The 16,357-nt window shown below is 42.9% G+C and overlaps 1 protein-coding gene across 1 annotated transcript in view; it reads left to right on the top strand.

Annotated features, from left to right (window-relative positions):
* KIF6 (kinesin family member 6) overlaps nt 1-16,357 on the top strand; it is a 424,022-nt gene that overhangs the window by 231,208 nt on the left and 176,457 nt on the right. Inside the window, exon 13 of the mRNA XM_062187187.1 lies at nt 3,585-3,803. Within this exon, the coding sequence (XP_062043171.1) occupies nt 3,585-3,803 (219 nt within the window). The remainder of the gene's footprint in view (nt 1-3,584; nt 3,804-16,357) is intronic.

The following is a 16,357-nucleotide window of genomic DNA, read 5'->3' as shown; positions in this document are numbered from 1 at the left end:
CCACTGTACTCCCTGGCCACAGCAGAGAGTTGGCCTGGAAGAGGGGCAACCAGGACAGAATCCGGAGCCCCGACCAGGACTAGAACCCGGTGTGCCGGCACCGCAGGTGGAGGATTAGCCTATTGAGCCACAGCGCTGGCCTCAGAACATATTTTCTTATCTTTTTTTGTAGAACCCAGAAGGCTAAGGTTGTGATGGGAGGAATGAGAAAGATATGACTTCCAGAGGCAAAAAGTAATAATACTTGGGTTCACCGACGTAATAAGGTAGCCAAAATGAATGTGAATGATATCGCACATTCTTGGAAAGGGAAAGAAAATGTGACAATATCACCTTGGGTAAAGTTCATTCCTTGAGAAAACTTCCAGCAGGATGTCATTCTATGTCCACTAAGCACCTGGCACAGAGGCCGAAATTAAATGGGGATGGGTAGGGGGGAAAAAAACAGGAAAGGTGAGAATGGAGACAGAAAAGAAGATAGATTTGTATTGTGATCGTTATTGCATGTAAATCAGAACATGTCGTTTCTCTGATGAAAATCTTCGAGGGTAGTGAGGGTAGACATTCAGCCTAGTTGCTTGAGACACCTGCGTCCCCTATCAGAGTGCCTGAGTTTGAGTCCCAGCTCCACTCCTGATTTCAGTTGCCTGCCAAAGCGCACCCTGAGAGACAGAAGTGAAGGCTCAAGTCACTGGATTCCTACCGCCCACGTAAGAAACCTGGACTGAGTGCCCAGCTTCCAGCCTGAGACACCGACATCCCATTGGAGTGCCATTTTCAGTCTCGGCTGTTCAACTTTCTATCCAACTATCTGCTAATGTACCTGGCAAGGCAGCAAATAACAGTTCAAGTGCTTGGGAGACCCCAATGGAGTACCTGGCTCCTGGTTTCAGCTTGGCCCAGCTCTGGCCATTTGGGAAGTAAACCAACAGATAGAAGATATCTGTGTGTGTGTATGTGTGTGTGTGTCTGACTATGCCTTTCAAGTAAATGAATACATTTTAAAATAAATACAATAAATAAAGCATTTAAAAAATGTTGAGAGAGGAGCAGGCATTTATGTTAGCAGTTAAAAAGCCCATGGCCCACACTGAGGGGCTGCCTGGTTCAACTCCTGACTACAGCTTCCTGCCTCTGCAGACTGTGGAATGCAGCAGCGATGGCTTGGATACCTGGGTTCCCACCACCAAGCCAGGAGACCTGAACTGCATACCCAGTGCCTGTATCTGGCCATGGCTCAGCCCTAGCTGTTTCAGGCATTTAGAGAAAGAAGCAACAGGTGGTAGCTCTTTTCTTATTTGTCTCTCAAATTGAAAACAAACAAACAAGCAAAAAAAAACCCTTCAAGGGACTTCCCATTATATTTAGAATAAACTCCAAACTTCTTGCTCTGGGTCATGAGGCCCTATATGATCTTGTCCCTACTCACCCCTCTGACTTCATTTCTTTTTTTTTTTAAAGGATTTTATTTATTTATTTGAGAGGTAGAGTTAGAGACAGTATGAGGGAGACACAAAGGTCTTCCATCCACTGGTTCAGTCCCCAAATGACCATAACAACCAGAGCTGTGCTGATCCAAAGCCAGGAGCCAGGAGCTTCTTCCAGCTCTCCCACACAGGTGCAGGGGCCCAAGCACTTGGGACATCTTCTACTGCTTTCCCAGGCCACAGCACAGAGCTGGATCAGAAGTGGAGCAGCTGGGACTAGAACTGGTGCCCATATGGGATGCTGGCACTGCAGGCAGAGGATTAATCTACTGTACCACAGTGCTGGCCCTGTGACTTCATTTTTTACACCTCATCCCCATGTATATTGTGCTTCAGTCATCACTACCTTCTTGTTTTCCTAGCAAGGGGTTTCCCAGCCTTGGCACTACTGACGATTATCCAGCCTTAGCTGGATAATTCTTTGCTGTGGGAGCGCACCTTTGTATTGTAGGATGCAGGAGCATAGTTGCAGCCCTGGGAACCACTGCCACGTCCATTGCTCTCTAAGGACTCGGCCATTTCCTCTCCTTAGATGATTTTCTTATCGCTGGTTCTTCTAGTCATTCATTTCACAGCTTAATGTCACTCTTAGGAAGGCCCTTTTTAAGCACTGAATAGCGTTTCAGTCACTCAACCTTCCTAAAACTAACTGGTCCTGTCACTCTCTATTTTGTGTGTTCACATGTTGTACGTATGTGTGTATGTATGTATATACAGGAGCTGACTCCCCAGTAAGACATCTGCTCCATGAGAGCAAGGAAGTAGTCTTCCTTTCCATGGCTGTTAGTCAATTTCTAGAGCAGTGCCTGGCTCGTAGTCCAAGTGCCAACAAATATCACAAAGTAGATAAACGAGTGGATATTGCCATTGCAGAGGATGAGCTGATGGAAATATATGATGTTCTTGGGAATTGGTTCCACACGGAGAGGAGTAGAGATGTGGGCAGAGTCATGTCCTTCTCTGTCCAGCTGATTACCAGACACTGAGACGTTATGAACACCCTTGGCAAGTGCACATTTTTTTGAGGCAAGGAAAGGAATCCACATCAGGAGTTGTGCGAGAAAACTGATTATGCTTCTAGAAATTACCAACGAGTTAGAATTAAAACTGAGGAGGAAGATAGAGGTCTAATGATTTCCATTTACATGCCAAAGAGTTCAGTGTAATCTGAGTACTTCCCCTCCTCTGTCTGAGTGGTCCTCTCCCACATCATCCCACACTTCCTTAGACTCTTATGTTAAGGAAGTCCTCTCTAGGGATGGTGAGGCCTTGAATTCCTCTTTCTGCATTTGCAGTTAGAGTTCTGAGATTCTCAAGAGGGCTTATAGAGAGGCTTCCCTCCAGTGGAGGGTGGGACAAATATCTCTTAGCATTCTGGACACCTTGAACCCAGAATGAGCAATGAAGTATGGTGGAATGGAGTGTTTTGTCACTTACCATTAATGTTCCTGGTGTATCTACATGGCTCACAAGAGACACATTTTTAAAGCATGCTAATGAATCATTTCTTCTCAACTCCATTGGAAACAAAAATTAGAGACTTAAGTTAATTTCCCATCCCTATTTGAATGTTCTCTAAGCTTGAGTTGGACATGGGGGTAGTCTTGCTGCAGTTTTGTCGACACACTGGCCACCAGCATTGACCTGGCCCACCAGCCAGCTGGGTGGGTTTCACTCTTCTCCCTGTTTTCCTCCTGCCTTCTGAGAAGCTGTGTCTTTGACCAAGGAGATGATGTCCTAGATTAGAGACTTGTTTACTCACCCATAAATAGCTCCATTGCCTACTGCTATCCCATGTTCACTTTACATTTTATAAGCCCTTTCATAAAAATTTTAAGACTTATATGGTTTTAGCTCAGAACTTTTTAAAGATTTTCAAATTTGCCAGTTTTTCATAGAATGGTGCCATACTGAAAGACAGCCTTCTCAATTGTCCATAACTGTGTATAGGGCTTCAGGAAGCTGAGTCTTCTTTGGATCAGTCTTTACTACATAGTAAGTACCAAATGTTATTGGGATTATTAGTTGCATTTGGAACATTTGTGTTTTGATCATTTACTCTAATGTGAGTCATTGAATCCTTAAGTCAAGTTTCAGATATTCTGGTCAACATGTTAAAAAAGGAAAAGAAGAAAGCTCAGGATGCCCTCCATCTATCTGGCATGAACACAAGTGACCTCAGACACTCCAAGAGCTCACCTTTCCAACCCAGGAAGCCAGAGGAAGGTCAGAGGACACTGCTGTCCTCAGCTCCCACTCAAGCCCAGGACTTCGGTGCTTTTGGGTACAGATCCAATTTGCTCCACAAAAAAACAGGTTAGTTTTCTGAATTCCTAGCATTCCTTGATGTTTGCAATGAATTTCAACATAGGATGTATTCATTTTAAAGGTACAAAGATGAGGCTCCAACAATTTATTTGATAGAATTATTGTTCAAAACTAGTGGGTCTCTTAAGTTAAATACCAGTATACCAACTTGGTAACTGAGCTGAGAAGAACCAAGTATGACTTTCCACAGTATTCCTGGGTAAAAATATATGATCTGGGGCAAAAATAGAAAAATTAACTTCAGCGAAAGGGAACAAAAACCTTCTTCTGATACAGGAGGGGAAGAATGAGGTCGGAAGTCACATTACTAATGCAGTGTTTATTTCTAAATCCAAATGTACTCTCCACAGCAAAATAACTTAGAAATACTATCACAGCCTTAAAAGACAATACACGAACAAAGCTTTGACAGATAACAGAACTGTCCAGCTGAGGCATTTTCCCCATGTCTATCTTTTAGTAAGTTTGACTCTACAACTACTTAAGAACTCACAGGAAGCTAGGTCGGTTTTAGGTCATCCCTCGTTCTGCTCGACCAGCTGAGCGGGACCTATAGATACGTGACCTGTGGGAAATATCCTCATCTGCTCACCCAAGAGATGGACTCGGACTCAGAAAGTGCAGTGAAAGTGAGCAGGCACACCCAGAGCAGTTACAGCAAGCAATTTATACCCCAGCATGCAGGTCAGTCCCTTAGTTCCTCATTGGCTGAGTACAACGGGATGTACAATGTTCCCCAACATACCAAGTTACCTTCCCCCTCCCTTCTCTGTTTAACCTCCTCTTATGAGTAGGCTGTTCCTTAACATCCTCTTTGCCTAGGGAGTTTTGCTGCATCTTCAAGTTAGCTAACTAATTTTCCTCTATGTGTTGAAAATAAACCACCAGACATTTTCTTATATGACTTATGGAATCATTGGGGTGAAGAGCTTCCCTGTGTGGCAACATAAATTGAAATCTTGTAAATGAACATTTGTTTGAGATGAACTACCTGACATGCTGGTTTTCTAAAGGATTTAGTGTAGGAATAATTAAAACATATGGTCTTCATTAGGAAGTACATTTTTTAGTTAATAAAGACAAGATTGAGAAGTGTGGAAATATATTTCATGATGTTATATTCCTTTATCTCTTGATTCCAAATTTCCTTGCTTTGACTATTTCTTCAACAACACAAAAGTACAAATTCAAAATCTCAGGAGACCAGAAATGCAGTTTCAGACATTTATCATGGTGGCAGTAGACAGTGAAAATCAGTGATTCCTCTCTGTGATGGTTTTCTGTACAATATGCTTTACTCTGTTACGGATAATAGGTGGTTGGGGAAAAGAGGCCATCTGGATTGGTTGTATCATCTATTTATCTATTCCTCTTTCACTTGAAATGTATTTATTGAGCACATGCTTTGTTCTAGGCATAGTTCTAATTGTTATTATTACAGCCAGAGCTTAATGTCACCCTTCTATAGACAGGACCAGGTACAACTCTAAGTGCTCTGCTTGACTTAGCTCTCTTAGTCCCTATCCTATGGGACAAGTTCTCATTTTAGCCCTGCATTTCAGATGAGGATACACGTGTACAAACACAGCCTCTGCCTGTGCTCAGAGTGGTGGAGAGCAGAGCCATTGAACAATTGAGTGCAGAAGTATACCTCTGCATACGGGGGAGCACATGCAAGGAGCCTGCCTCCAGTTAACAGCAGAGGATCCAAACAGGACAGTGAGGGTAGAAGTGTGGCGAGAAGGAGTGCTGAAAGCAGAGGGGATCAGTCACCTGAGTAACTTCGAAGGCCTTTGTGGCGGAAAGGAGCATTTTAGAAAGAAGCCAGGTGTGGCTGGGCTCTGGGCTGTGACTGACATGTGCAAAATGGATTGGCAGAAGACACTAAGGCTGCGTGACTGCTTAGGAAGTCTAGGCCAGGCCGGTGCCGTGGCTCACTTGGCTAATCTTCCGCCTGCGGTGCCGGCACCCCCGGTTCTAGTCCCAGTTGGGGCCCCGGATTCTGTCCCGGTTGCTCCTATTCTATTCCAGCTCTCTGCTGTGGCTCGGGAGGGCAGTGGAGGATGGCCCAGGTGCTTGGGCGTCTGCACCCGCATGGGAGACCAGGAGGAAGCACCTGGCTCCTGGCTTCGGATCAGCACAGACGCCGGCCGTAGCAGCCATTTGGGGGATGAACCAACGGAAGGAAGACTTTTCTCTCTGTCTCTCTCTCTCACTGTCTAACTCTGCCTGTCAAAAAAAAAAAAAAAAGTGGCCCAGGAGGAAGTCTAGGCCAAAGGACAGGCATGGTGAGATACGAGTGAGCATCAGAAGCGTTGCAGAGGTCAAGTGGACAGGGCTTGAGCACTGGAAGGACCTAAGAGACAAGTCCTCTCTGATCCTCTCTAGCCTTTATTTCTCCTACTTTCTCCCCCAAGGCAAGCCATAGAAACTAGACATCCTCTACCCGAAAGTGCATCCTAGTAACTAAACTCCGCTTGCCAAAAGCCGACCATAAATGTACATATATTCTTGACCCCTACTCCTCTCTCTCTGTGTAAGAGCTAGCCATGGAGGAATTTTCTGACCTACATCATCCCACAGTAGATCATAAGCTCCTCACTCCAAGTCCTGCCCCATACCAAACAGGAAGGAATGCCACACAGAGACTCCAAGAAGAATCTGAGATTCCCCACTTCAGTGTGTTTATGGTAGGTAGGATACAGTTTTTGTCCAATCACACCTCTACAAGATGGTCCATTTTTCACTGAATGTTAAGATTAAAAATGAGTAATTGTCCCAGGGTTTTGGGGTATTCTTTTCGAAGGCTCCCATACCACTCTGAATAAATAGGGAGCAGGCATTTAGTTTAATGGTTAAGACAGCCTGTATCCCACGCTGGGGTGTCTGGGTTCAATGACTGGCTCCAGTTTCCAGCTAATGCAAACACTTGGAGGCAGCAGTGATGGTTCAAGTGATTGAAGTTTTGCCACCCACATGAGAGAACTGGGTTGAGTTTCCCACTCCTGGCCCTGGCTCAGCACATCCCTTATTATTGAGAGTATTTGGGGAATGAACCAGCAGAGGGGAGAATGGGAACTCGGGGTGTGTGTGTGTGTGTGTGTGTGTTTCCCTCTGTCTTTCTGCCTCTTAATTATATTGAGAAAAAAAAAAGTTTAAAGCTGTGATCCACCTGTTGGGCTTCTCTTCTGTTAATCTTCATTGTAGAGTCGTTGGTCATGAGCCCTATGCTGGGTAGGAAGAGTATCACCCCTATTACCCCTACACTGCTGAAATGGGGGGTCACCTTAGGACCTCATGGTTCATGGTGGAAGAGGCTCCCGTGTGTTCATGTAGAAACGGCCTCAGCCACCACTGCCCAGCCCCTTGCTGTGTGCCAGACTGTTTCTGTTTCTATTTCTCCCTGTCCTCACCATCTTCAGTCTCATAGTTCTTCTGCTCCACAGCACCACACAGTCTCTCTCCTCACTTATAATTATAGACAACTTTTTCAGTAAATTTTTTGCTCGTGCTATTGCATCAAGACAGACTGTAGTGTTGTTGAGCAATGAATTAATTTTACTTGAATAGAAGAAAAAAATCACTGAAAAAAAAATAATGGAAATTACCTATAAAGTCCAAGTACAAATGAGGTAAAAGTTTTGGAGAGCAGCCTTGTATTTGAAAGGAGTTTTGAGTTGTTTTAACTGTCATCGGATACAGAGGAATAGGTTCACAAATGGACTGATAATGATCTAACCATTTGGGGGATGAATTGAAGGGGGATTGATTTTATTTTTTGGCAGAACTACAAATAGGATGAGAATTGTTGTGGATGAATCAACGTTGCAAAGCAACAGGTAATAGGATATTTCATTAGAATGTTTGAGATTCTAGAGGCTGATTTGGCTTTTATTATTGCATTGTTTTATATACAAAAAGCTTGTATAAACTAAACCAAATGGAGAAACATAATAAGCACATTGTTTTGAAAGTACATGTGTAGGTGTTGTCAGTTTCTGTTAGCCACTCCTGGAGCTGTGTCTGAGGTAGAAAACAAGTACATCCGGCCATCTCTGGACTGTTGTGAGACTGTCTCCCCTTCCACAACCCACCCCCTTCTTCCCGTCACTTCCACTTTAGGCTGAAAATGACTTTCCCCCAATGAGAAGACTCATCAGAGAGCCCCACAGAGGCATTGTGCAGGCAGCCTGCCTAGGCAGGGAGAGGCTAGGAGCTCTGGGGTTCCAACAGCCGTTGCTGTTGTATCTGGGGTTAAATGTCCGTTTTGATCTCGTTGAAATAATGAGTAGGATTCTTCCATTTTAGAGCTTAAAGAGTTATATTGTTCTCTTTAAAGCAGGAGGAGTTTTAAGGTCCTGGTTTGTGTGTATGTGTGTTTGTTTATTTTTACTATCATGCATTTCAAATAGTCATCTGGAATCAGTCCTATTCCAAAAGTCCCCAGGACTCAACATGTCCTTTAACTGTTGGACATGATGATAACAGACTCCACTCATCACAGGTGGAGTCATTGGCATTCATTTTAACAGGTGAATTGCAAGCCAAGCCAGGGGGCTCTTTTCTCTTACCCCTAGAGACTGTGTTGAATGTGCACACCATGGGCTGCACCAATAGGAACTGGGAAATGGTCTCTGACTCTGGGAGCTTTCATTTAAATAGGGGAAACTGGCCTTGTACCCAAAGAGTGGAGAGTAAAGCAGCAAGTGCCCTAAATAGGCGCTAAGACATGCTGTGGGACTTCAAAGGAGCAGGGCAGAATGTTAATGAGTAGAAAGAGAAAAGTGCTACAGATCAGCTGACAGGGAAGTCAGTTCTCAGAGGATTGGTGGAAGTTTGGATATTCAAAGGTGGAAGAAAGAACATACCATAACATTCCAGTCTTAAAGGAAATTCATGAGAATTTGTACATCTTCTTTTTCAGAAATGTCAATTCAGGTTCCTTGTCCATTTTTTAATCTGAAACCAAACCACTATTATGTAAGAGCAGGACCCAGCTTCTTGTCTGCCCCCCCTTAGCCCAAGGTGTCCTTGCCTGCCCTTTATCAAAAGGAATTTACTGACTTGAGGGAGTGAGCCTGCTGGCCTTACAAGGTTCCAATCATGGGAGTCAAGGAGTCATTTACTTCTCTGATAGATGAGAGCTTTGATGGCCAGTGTTGTCCTGGGGTGGTTTGTCTAGGGGAATTCCAGGTCCGGGCACCTGCTCGAATCAGAGGGAGGTCATGAAGAGAACTGATCACGTACCTCCCAGCCCCAGTTCCAATCTGTAAGAACCTTGCCCCTAACTCCTCAGGGAGCCCAGGAATGAAGCCACAGCTGCCTGCCTCCTTGCTTCGTGCTTGGCAATAAACACTCACTTTCTTTACCACGCTGATGGCAGTGACTGGCTTTCTGTGTGTCAGACGAGTGGACTCAGACTGGGGGTTCTGCAGCAATGCCTCCAACTAGTATGAGGTGTTCAGCAACACAGGTTCCTAGTCCATTTCTATTTATTTGTTTACTTTTAATTTTAATTTTAGTTTTTAACAGATTTCAATGTGATTTGCAGATACAATTCTAAGAACATAATGGTATTCCCTTCCTTCCTCTCTCCCTTCCTCTCACTCTCTCCCTCCTGTCATCCTTTCTTTTTTTGTTTTTGTGATAACATGTTAAATTTACGTTACAGTAAAACGGTTTAATACTTCACCAAGTAAGAAGTTTAACAAGTAAAAAGCAAAAAGACCCTAACTTAGTGAGAATATAGACAATAGTTATAAACAATAATTGAATGGAAAGTCTATTCTTTAATCAGTTTGTTTTCTTTCTCTAAAGTAAAATCTTTAAATATTTTTTATATTAACCCCTTATCAGATATATGTTTTACAGATATTTTCTCCTAATCCATAGGTTGTTGCTTCAATCTTTTGTTGTGTAGAAGCTTGTAATTTTAATCTACTTCATTTTTGCCTTTGTTGCCTGAGCTTTGGGGGTTAATTCTAAAAAAAAAAAAAAAAAATTATTGCCAGTCTCATGTTATATGGTTTTTTCCTCTGTTCCCGTGTAGTAGGTTTACAGTTTCAGGCCTTATATTTAAATCCTGAAGTCATTTTGAGTGAACTTCTCTGTGCGACACCAGAGTCCAGCTTCATCCTTCTGCATATGAGTACCAGCTTCCCAGTACCATTTATTAAAGTGCCTGTCCTTCCCTCAGTGTGCATTCTTGGCCCCTTTGTTAAAAAGGAGTTGACTGTACATGCATGGGTTCTTTTCTGGGCTCTCTTTTCTGCTTCATGGGATAATGAATCAGTTTTTATAACAGTGGCATCCTATTTTAATTATTATCTCTTTGCAGTACACTTTGAAATTGGGTGGTGTCTCCAGCTTTGTTCCTTTTCTCATAATTGCCTTTTCTATTCAGGATACTTTGTGTTTCCATATGAACTCTAGGATTGTTTTTCCTATTTCTGTGAAAAATGGCATTGGAATTTTGATAGGGATTGCATGAATCTGCACATCACTTTGGGTAGTATGAGTATTTCACCGGTATTAATTCTTCCAATAATGAATACATATGAGAAAAAATCCTCAACACTCATTAGAGGAATACAAATTAAAATCACTTTATACCTCTGTCAGAGCCTATTATCAAACAGAAAGAAGAAGAAAGATAACAAGTGTTGACAAGGATATGGAGAAAAAAAGAATCTGTATGCACTGTTGATTGGAATGTTCCGAAGCCAGGAACCTGGAACTCAATCCAGGTCTCCACATGAGTGGCAGGGACCCAAGTGTTGCTCCACGATGTGCCTTAGCAGGATACTTGAATCAGAAGCAGAGCTGAGAGTTGAATGCAGACACTCTGATATGGGTTGCAGACATCCCAAAACCATCTTAACTATTGTGCCAAATGCCTGCCCCCACTTCTGGTTATTTATCGAAACGGTTTGCTATTGTGCTGTCAAAGAAGTGGCTGCACTCTCCTGTTCAATACAGCACGATTCATGAGAGCCACATTTTGGAGTCCAGCCTAAATGTTCAACAGATAAACAGACAAGGAAAATATGATATATGTTTACGATAGAATACTATTCAGCCTTTAAAAAAGAAAGAAATTTTGCAATTTTCAACAAACATTGGTTGAATCAGAGAACATAATGCTAAGTGATATAAGTCAGGCACAGGAAAACAAATACCGTGTGTTCTCACTTACATGCAGAATCTCAGACTATCAAACTGAAAGAAGCAGAGAGCAGAAAGGTGGTTACAGAGGCTGAGGGTGGGAGTGGTGGGGGTCTGGACAGGATGATGATCAAAGGATACAAGTCTTTGTTAGATAAAACAAAGGATCCCCTTACTGTGAGATATACACATGTGAATATCTACATGATGAATATTGTAAATAATAATGTGGATTTCTAAATTGCTGAGGGAATAGATTTCAAATGTTCACACCACAAAAAAGATAATATTTGAGGTGTTGGATATGTCAATTAGCTTAATTTGATTATTCCATTTATGTTAATCAATCATAACATCATTTTCTATACCTCACAAATATAATTCATCAATTTAAATTTGTCAATTAAAAAGGAAGATTTTTTTTAAAAAAATAAGGTAAGCAAAGGCTTGGAGACAGGAAAGCAGGGAAAGGCCATGTAGAGTGGATGGGGTTATTTGTTGACCTGGGACCTTGGAGGTATATGGGAACTCAGGAGAAATAAGGCTAGAAAAATGAATGGAAAATTACTAGCACTGTTGCTTCCGGAAGAGGGAGTAGAGGAACAGGTGGGAACTTCTTCTTTCAATGCTGGATGCCTACATATTGTTTTAATATATTACAGTTCTTTATTGAATAGTGGAACCATGTTATATCCTCAAATGCCAAGCCAGGGGATCGTCTTCGTTTGGTTGTAAGGAGGCCACTAAAGCAGAAGGGGGTATGTAAGAGTTGTGCTCTGGGGAGGTATTTCCGAAAGAACACTGTAGGGTATATTGGAGAAGAAGTCCCTAGAGACCGAGTAAACAATCCAGGAAATCCCACAGTAGGGGTGGGAGTAATGGGAACAGAAGGGGAGGGGCCATGAAAAGATATCCTGGAGGAAGCTCTGGGCAGCTCTTCCTGTTTCTTCTCTTTTTAGCCTTCTAATACTCCTGGTTTTAATGATGCAATTATAGGCACAGAAGCAACACCCCAGGCAGCTGGAGCGTCCATGGGATGTTGCATCAAACTTTGAATCAGTTACTTGAGTTTGCTTTATTGTTGCTCATAGCCCTGCTCTCAGACCAAAAGCTAATGTTATAAAGGCTTCAAATACCCAGCCCTCCACTAAGTTAAAAAGAAAAGCTCAAGAAGTCAATGGAGACAAAACTCACTCACAAAAAGAGAAAAAAAATAAAGAGCAGATTGTTTCTGGGGCTCTTTCCCACCTGCTTTGTTATGTGCCTCAGCTTTGCTTTTCAGGTTTCTTATGACTCACCTGACCCTCTCTTTTCAGACTGATTACACCTTCATCTTTGCCTTTCCCCAGAAATTCAGTTAAAAAAACAATCAATAAACAGACCATTGCCTTGTCCTCAAGTATAACTCTGTGGCCAAGTGCACTTCCATGGAACACAGCTCTGACCAGTTAGTCAGAGTTTACTCTGGGTGCTACCTTGAAAAAATTTGTATCATTGCCTTCTTCCAATTTGAAGGTGATAGATGATATGAAATAAATGAAGAGGGGGAGGGAGAAAGACAGAAGAGAGAGCAAACATGCAGGTCTCTGCTTTCAAGGTCAAAACCAAGGCTCACACTCACTCCCAAATGTTGGTTTTACCTAGTGGTCTTTGTGATCCCAATAAGGCCTTCACTGTTAAAAAGTGAACAAATAACAGTCAATGTGTAACCTAATGGGAAACAACTTGGCCTTAGCTAGGACTCAACTTCTGACATTTGGTTGGATTCTGGAGATACCCAGTACTCATGTGCCTTAGCTATCTGTCTAGAGTATCTATATATTTTGGAAATCGCCATCTATGAATACCTCAGGAGCTTATTTGTTGTGAGAGAGATAAGTAGATAGAGCTCTCTTTCTGTATAATGAATGCCTAAGGAAAGGGCCTGGATAGTTGAGCATTCCTGCAAAACAGTGGTTCATCAATAGTTATCAATTCTGGAATTTGTGCGGGGAAAGAAGATATAATTAGGAGGGAAAACACATATGGTCAACTTGTGGAGGATCAGAGAAATGGAAGGGTCCAAGTGGCAGAGAGTGGTGGTTTAGTAAAACAGATACCTATTGCCTTTGGGCATGAAAGCTGCCCAAGGTGTTAGCTGTGTTGGTCATATAGAAGAACATGAACCTGGTAACCAAGTGTTCACCAAAAGCATAGACGTGATTGGAAGGAAGATCTGCTGGTGGCAGAGGAGAGGCTAGGGGAAGGTATAACCAAAGGAAATGAACCTTAAAGGGAAAAAAGAGTGGACTTTATTGTGGTATTTGTTTATTTTCATCAGGATTAATGAGTATTGTTGCACAGTACCCTATGGAAAATAGGTAGAATGCAGATCAACATCACTCTCTCACCACTGGTTTGTGGGAGGAATTACGTAGCCATTTTGCTCACCTGAAGTTTGGGATGAAAGGCTCTATTTTTAGCTATGCCCATAAAGTCGGTTGCGTATTGCCTACTCAAGCAAATGAGTTTTTCAAATAAGAGGAATATCTTCAAACCTCCTTGTAAGAACTGCTGGGGAGAGGGCAGGGCACTGCTGTCTGGTAGAGTTATGTCCCCCAACGAAATAATCATGGAAGGCCAGTTGCCCAGAATGATTTACTTGTATGCAACAGAGAAGTTAATGATGGTGTGGACCTGGGAACCCTTTTGGCTTTTAGAAAAAGATCATAACTTAAATAAATAAAAATCTTTAAAGAAAAAAGATCATAACTATTAAGACTGAGTCAGAACACAGACTTTACATCAAGCATTGAATTCAAAAACCACTTTGTCAATGGGTTATTTTGACCTCTGGGTACATCTTCCCATATACAGGTAGGCTGCATTCCCTGAGAAGCAGACTCTGAGCTCGATGTTTGTTGGGAATCCCTTGGGAACAGGAACTCACAGTGGAAGTGAGAAGGCAGAGTACTCCTCAGAGCAAGGAGAAGCTAGCTGTGTCTCACTTCGTCAGCTGATGGTGGCCACAGGTGACCTGACGAGGGACTTTGGAGTTGCTAGGCCTTTCAGAGTTGCCCTGAGTTAAGGCAAAGGACAAGGCCTCCCTATTCTCCTGCTGATCAGCCATTGGATACTGGCCTGCCCTTGGAGCATGGCTTTCAGTGAGGCAGTTTTTTCCAGCAGACAAAATCCCCAAATAGGGTTGACAAGGGGGACTTTTCTCTAATGTGCTTCCAGCAGCTGGAGGAATAAGTCTCTCCTTCATGAAGGAGTCTGGATAGTGTATCACATTTTCCAGGATATTCAAAATATCCACGTAGTCCCTAATTTAGCTAAATTATATAACCTTATAGCCCATAATGTCATGCTGTAGTGATATGACCCATAATGCTGAGTAAAACAGGGATTGTAAAATCTAATCATTTGAGTGTTTTAGTATTATTTTTATAACAAAATTTATCCTTTGTTCCTACCTCAGATGCCAGGAACACAAACCCTGTCAGCTTGACAGAGAACCAAATTCTCTGGGTTTCAGTCTCTCTCTCTCTCTCTCTTTCTCTCTCTCTCTCTCTCTCTCACACACACACACACACACACAGAGAGAGAGAGAGAGAGAGTCTTACTATTCTTAGCTGGGGGCATGCTGGCTCCTATGAATATGTTTAATACAAATTCATTGAACTTCAGCAAGGCATCAGGCACTGTGCAAAGCATTGGAGACACGAGGTCAGTGAGACTCAGCACATGGTAAGTGGTGCACAATCTAGAAGAGGACCTTTGATGCCATGTGTGCAGGTGCCATGGGATGCAGAAGAGAGGTGGCAACTCTTTCTGGATAAGGTTAGGACAAACTTTCTGGAAGAGGTAGTAGTTGGACAACATCTTCTAAAAGTAATCATGGAGGAAAGTGCTTGGCACAGTGGTTAAGATGTAGCTTGGGACACCCACATATCACAGTGCCTGGGCTCAATCCCAACTCCGCATCAAATTCCAGCTTCCTGCTAATGTGCACCATGGAAGGCAGGATGTGGTGGCTGTAGTACAGGTCCCTGCCATCCATGTGGCACACACTCCTGGCTTTGGCCTGGCCCAGCCCTGGCTGTTGCAGGCCTGGGAGGAACGAACCAGTGGGTAGAAGAGACTCTGTGTGTGTGTGTGTGTGTGTGTCTCTCTGTCAGTCTCACTCTGTCTCTCTCTCGTGTGTACACTCTATCTCTTGTTCTTTCTCTCTCTGCCTTTCAAATAAAATGAAAAATAAATAATTGTTTAAAAGGAATCCTGTTTCTGTGTGACAGAAAAGAGGGGGTTAGAGGAAGTAGAGAGCACTGAGGCCCAGGGAACCTCTCCAACAAAGGTGTGGCGGTGTGAGACACACAATGGGCTTGTGACACTGCAGCCATTTGCTTTGGCTGAATTGCAGGGTTTGCATGGATAGCATGGCATTTAGTGAGAAATAAAGCTGAAGAGGAATCAGCTCATGGGAGAACTTAAAAGCCATGATTCCAAACACAGACCTTTATTTCCTTGGCAGTGAGAAGCTCTTGTGGCTTTTTAACAGAATACTAGCTACAGAAGGATCACGGATAACAATGAGAGGAGCACATTGAAAACTGGAGGGAAGGCAGATAGGATGTTACAGTAGAAGTAAAGCAAAGAAATTCTGAGGTCCTGCACAAAGCCAGCCACAGTAAGAATTGAAAAATCAGGCAAGTATTTGAGGTACATAGCAAGGAGAACTGATTGGAATGGGGGCGAGATGAATAACCTAGGATTAGTTCCATATGAATGTAAATGGCGCATTCACTAAGGCAGTAAACCCATGAAGAGAAGCAGGTTTGGAGGGAGAGCTGATTGGTAAAGTGTGGGTAGGCTGAGAATGAGTACGAAAAGGGAATATCTATACTAGTGAATTTATAGGGTTAGTTCTCAAGGCAAGGGGCTAATTAGAAATATGGATTACCACTGACTTATTATAGCCATGGAGTGGATAAGGGAGGCCAAGGAGATGGGTAGCAAGGAAAATATAACCAAAGGCAAAACCTTTAGAAGCCTCAATATTAATAGACTGGGTTGAGGCCAAGGAACCAGCAAAGGAAAACCATGAAAGGCAAAAAAAGGTCAAGAGAGGGTGAGATCTCTGACGCCAGGCTAGAGGTTGAGTTTCAAGGAGATGGATGTGGTTAGCAGTATCGGACATTACAGACAAACAGACAAGGTGAGGACTGCGGTGCCAATGTTGGATTTGGATGGGAAGTGGCCAGTGACCTTTGTCAAAGCAGTTTCAAACAGTGCAGGGGCAGGAAGCTCGCCGTACCAGGTTGAAGAGCAGGAGATGAGAAGTAGACAGGAATAGTCAGTCACACAGATCATTGGATGTTAAGGAATTTTGAAGCAAG

This window comes from Lepus europaeus, chromosome 3 (assembly GCF_033115175.1).
Source record: "Lepus europaeus isolate LE1 chromosome 3, mLepTim1.pri, whole genome shotgun sequence".
NCBI lineage: Eukaryota > Metazoa > Chordata > Mammalia > Lagomorpha > Leporidae > Lepus > Lepus europaeus.
The sequence above is the reverse complement of the archived record's forward strand: the minus strand, read 5'-3'. Positions and strand labels throughout refer to the sequence as shown.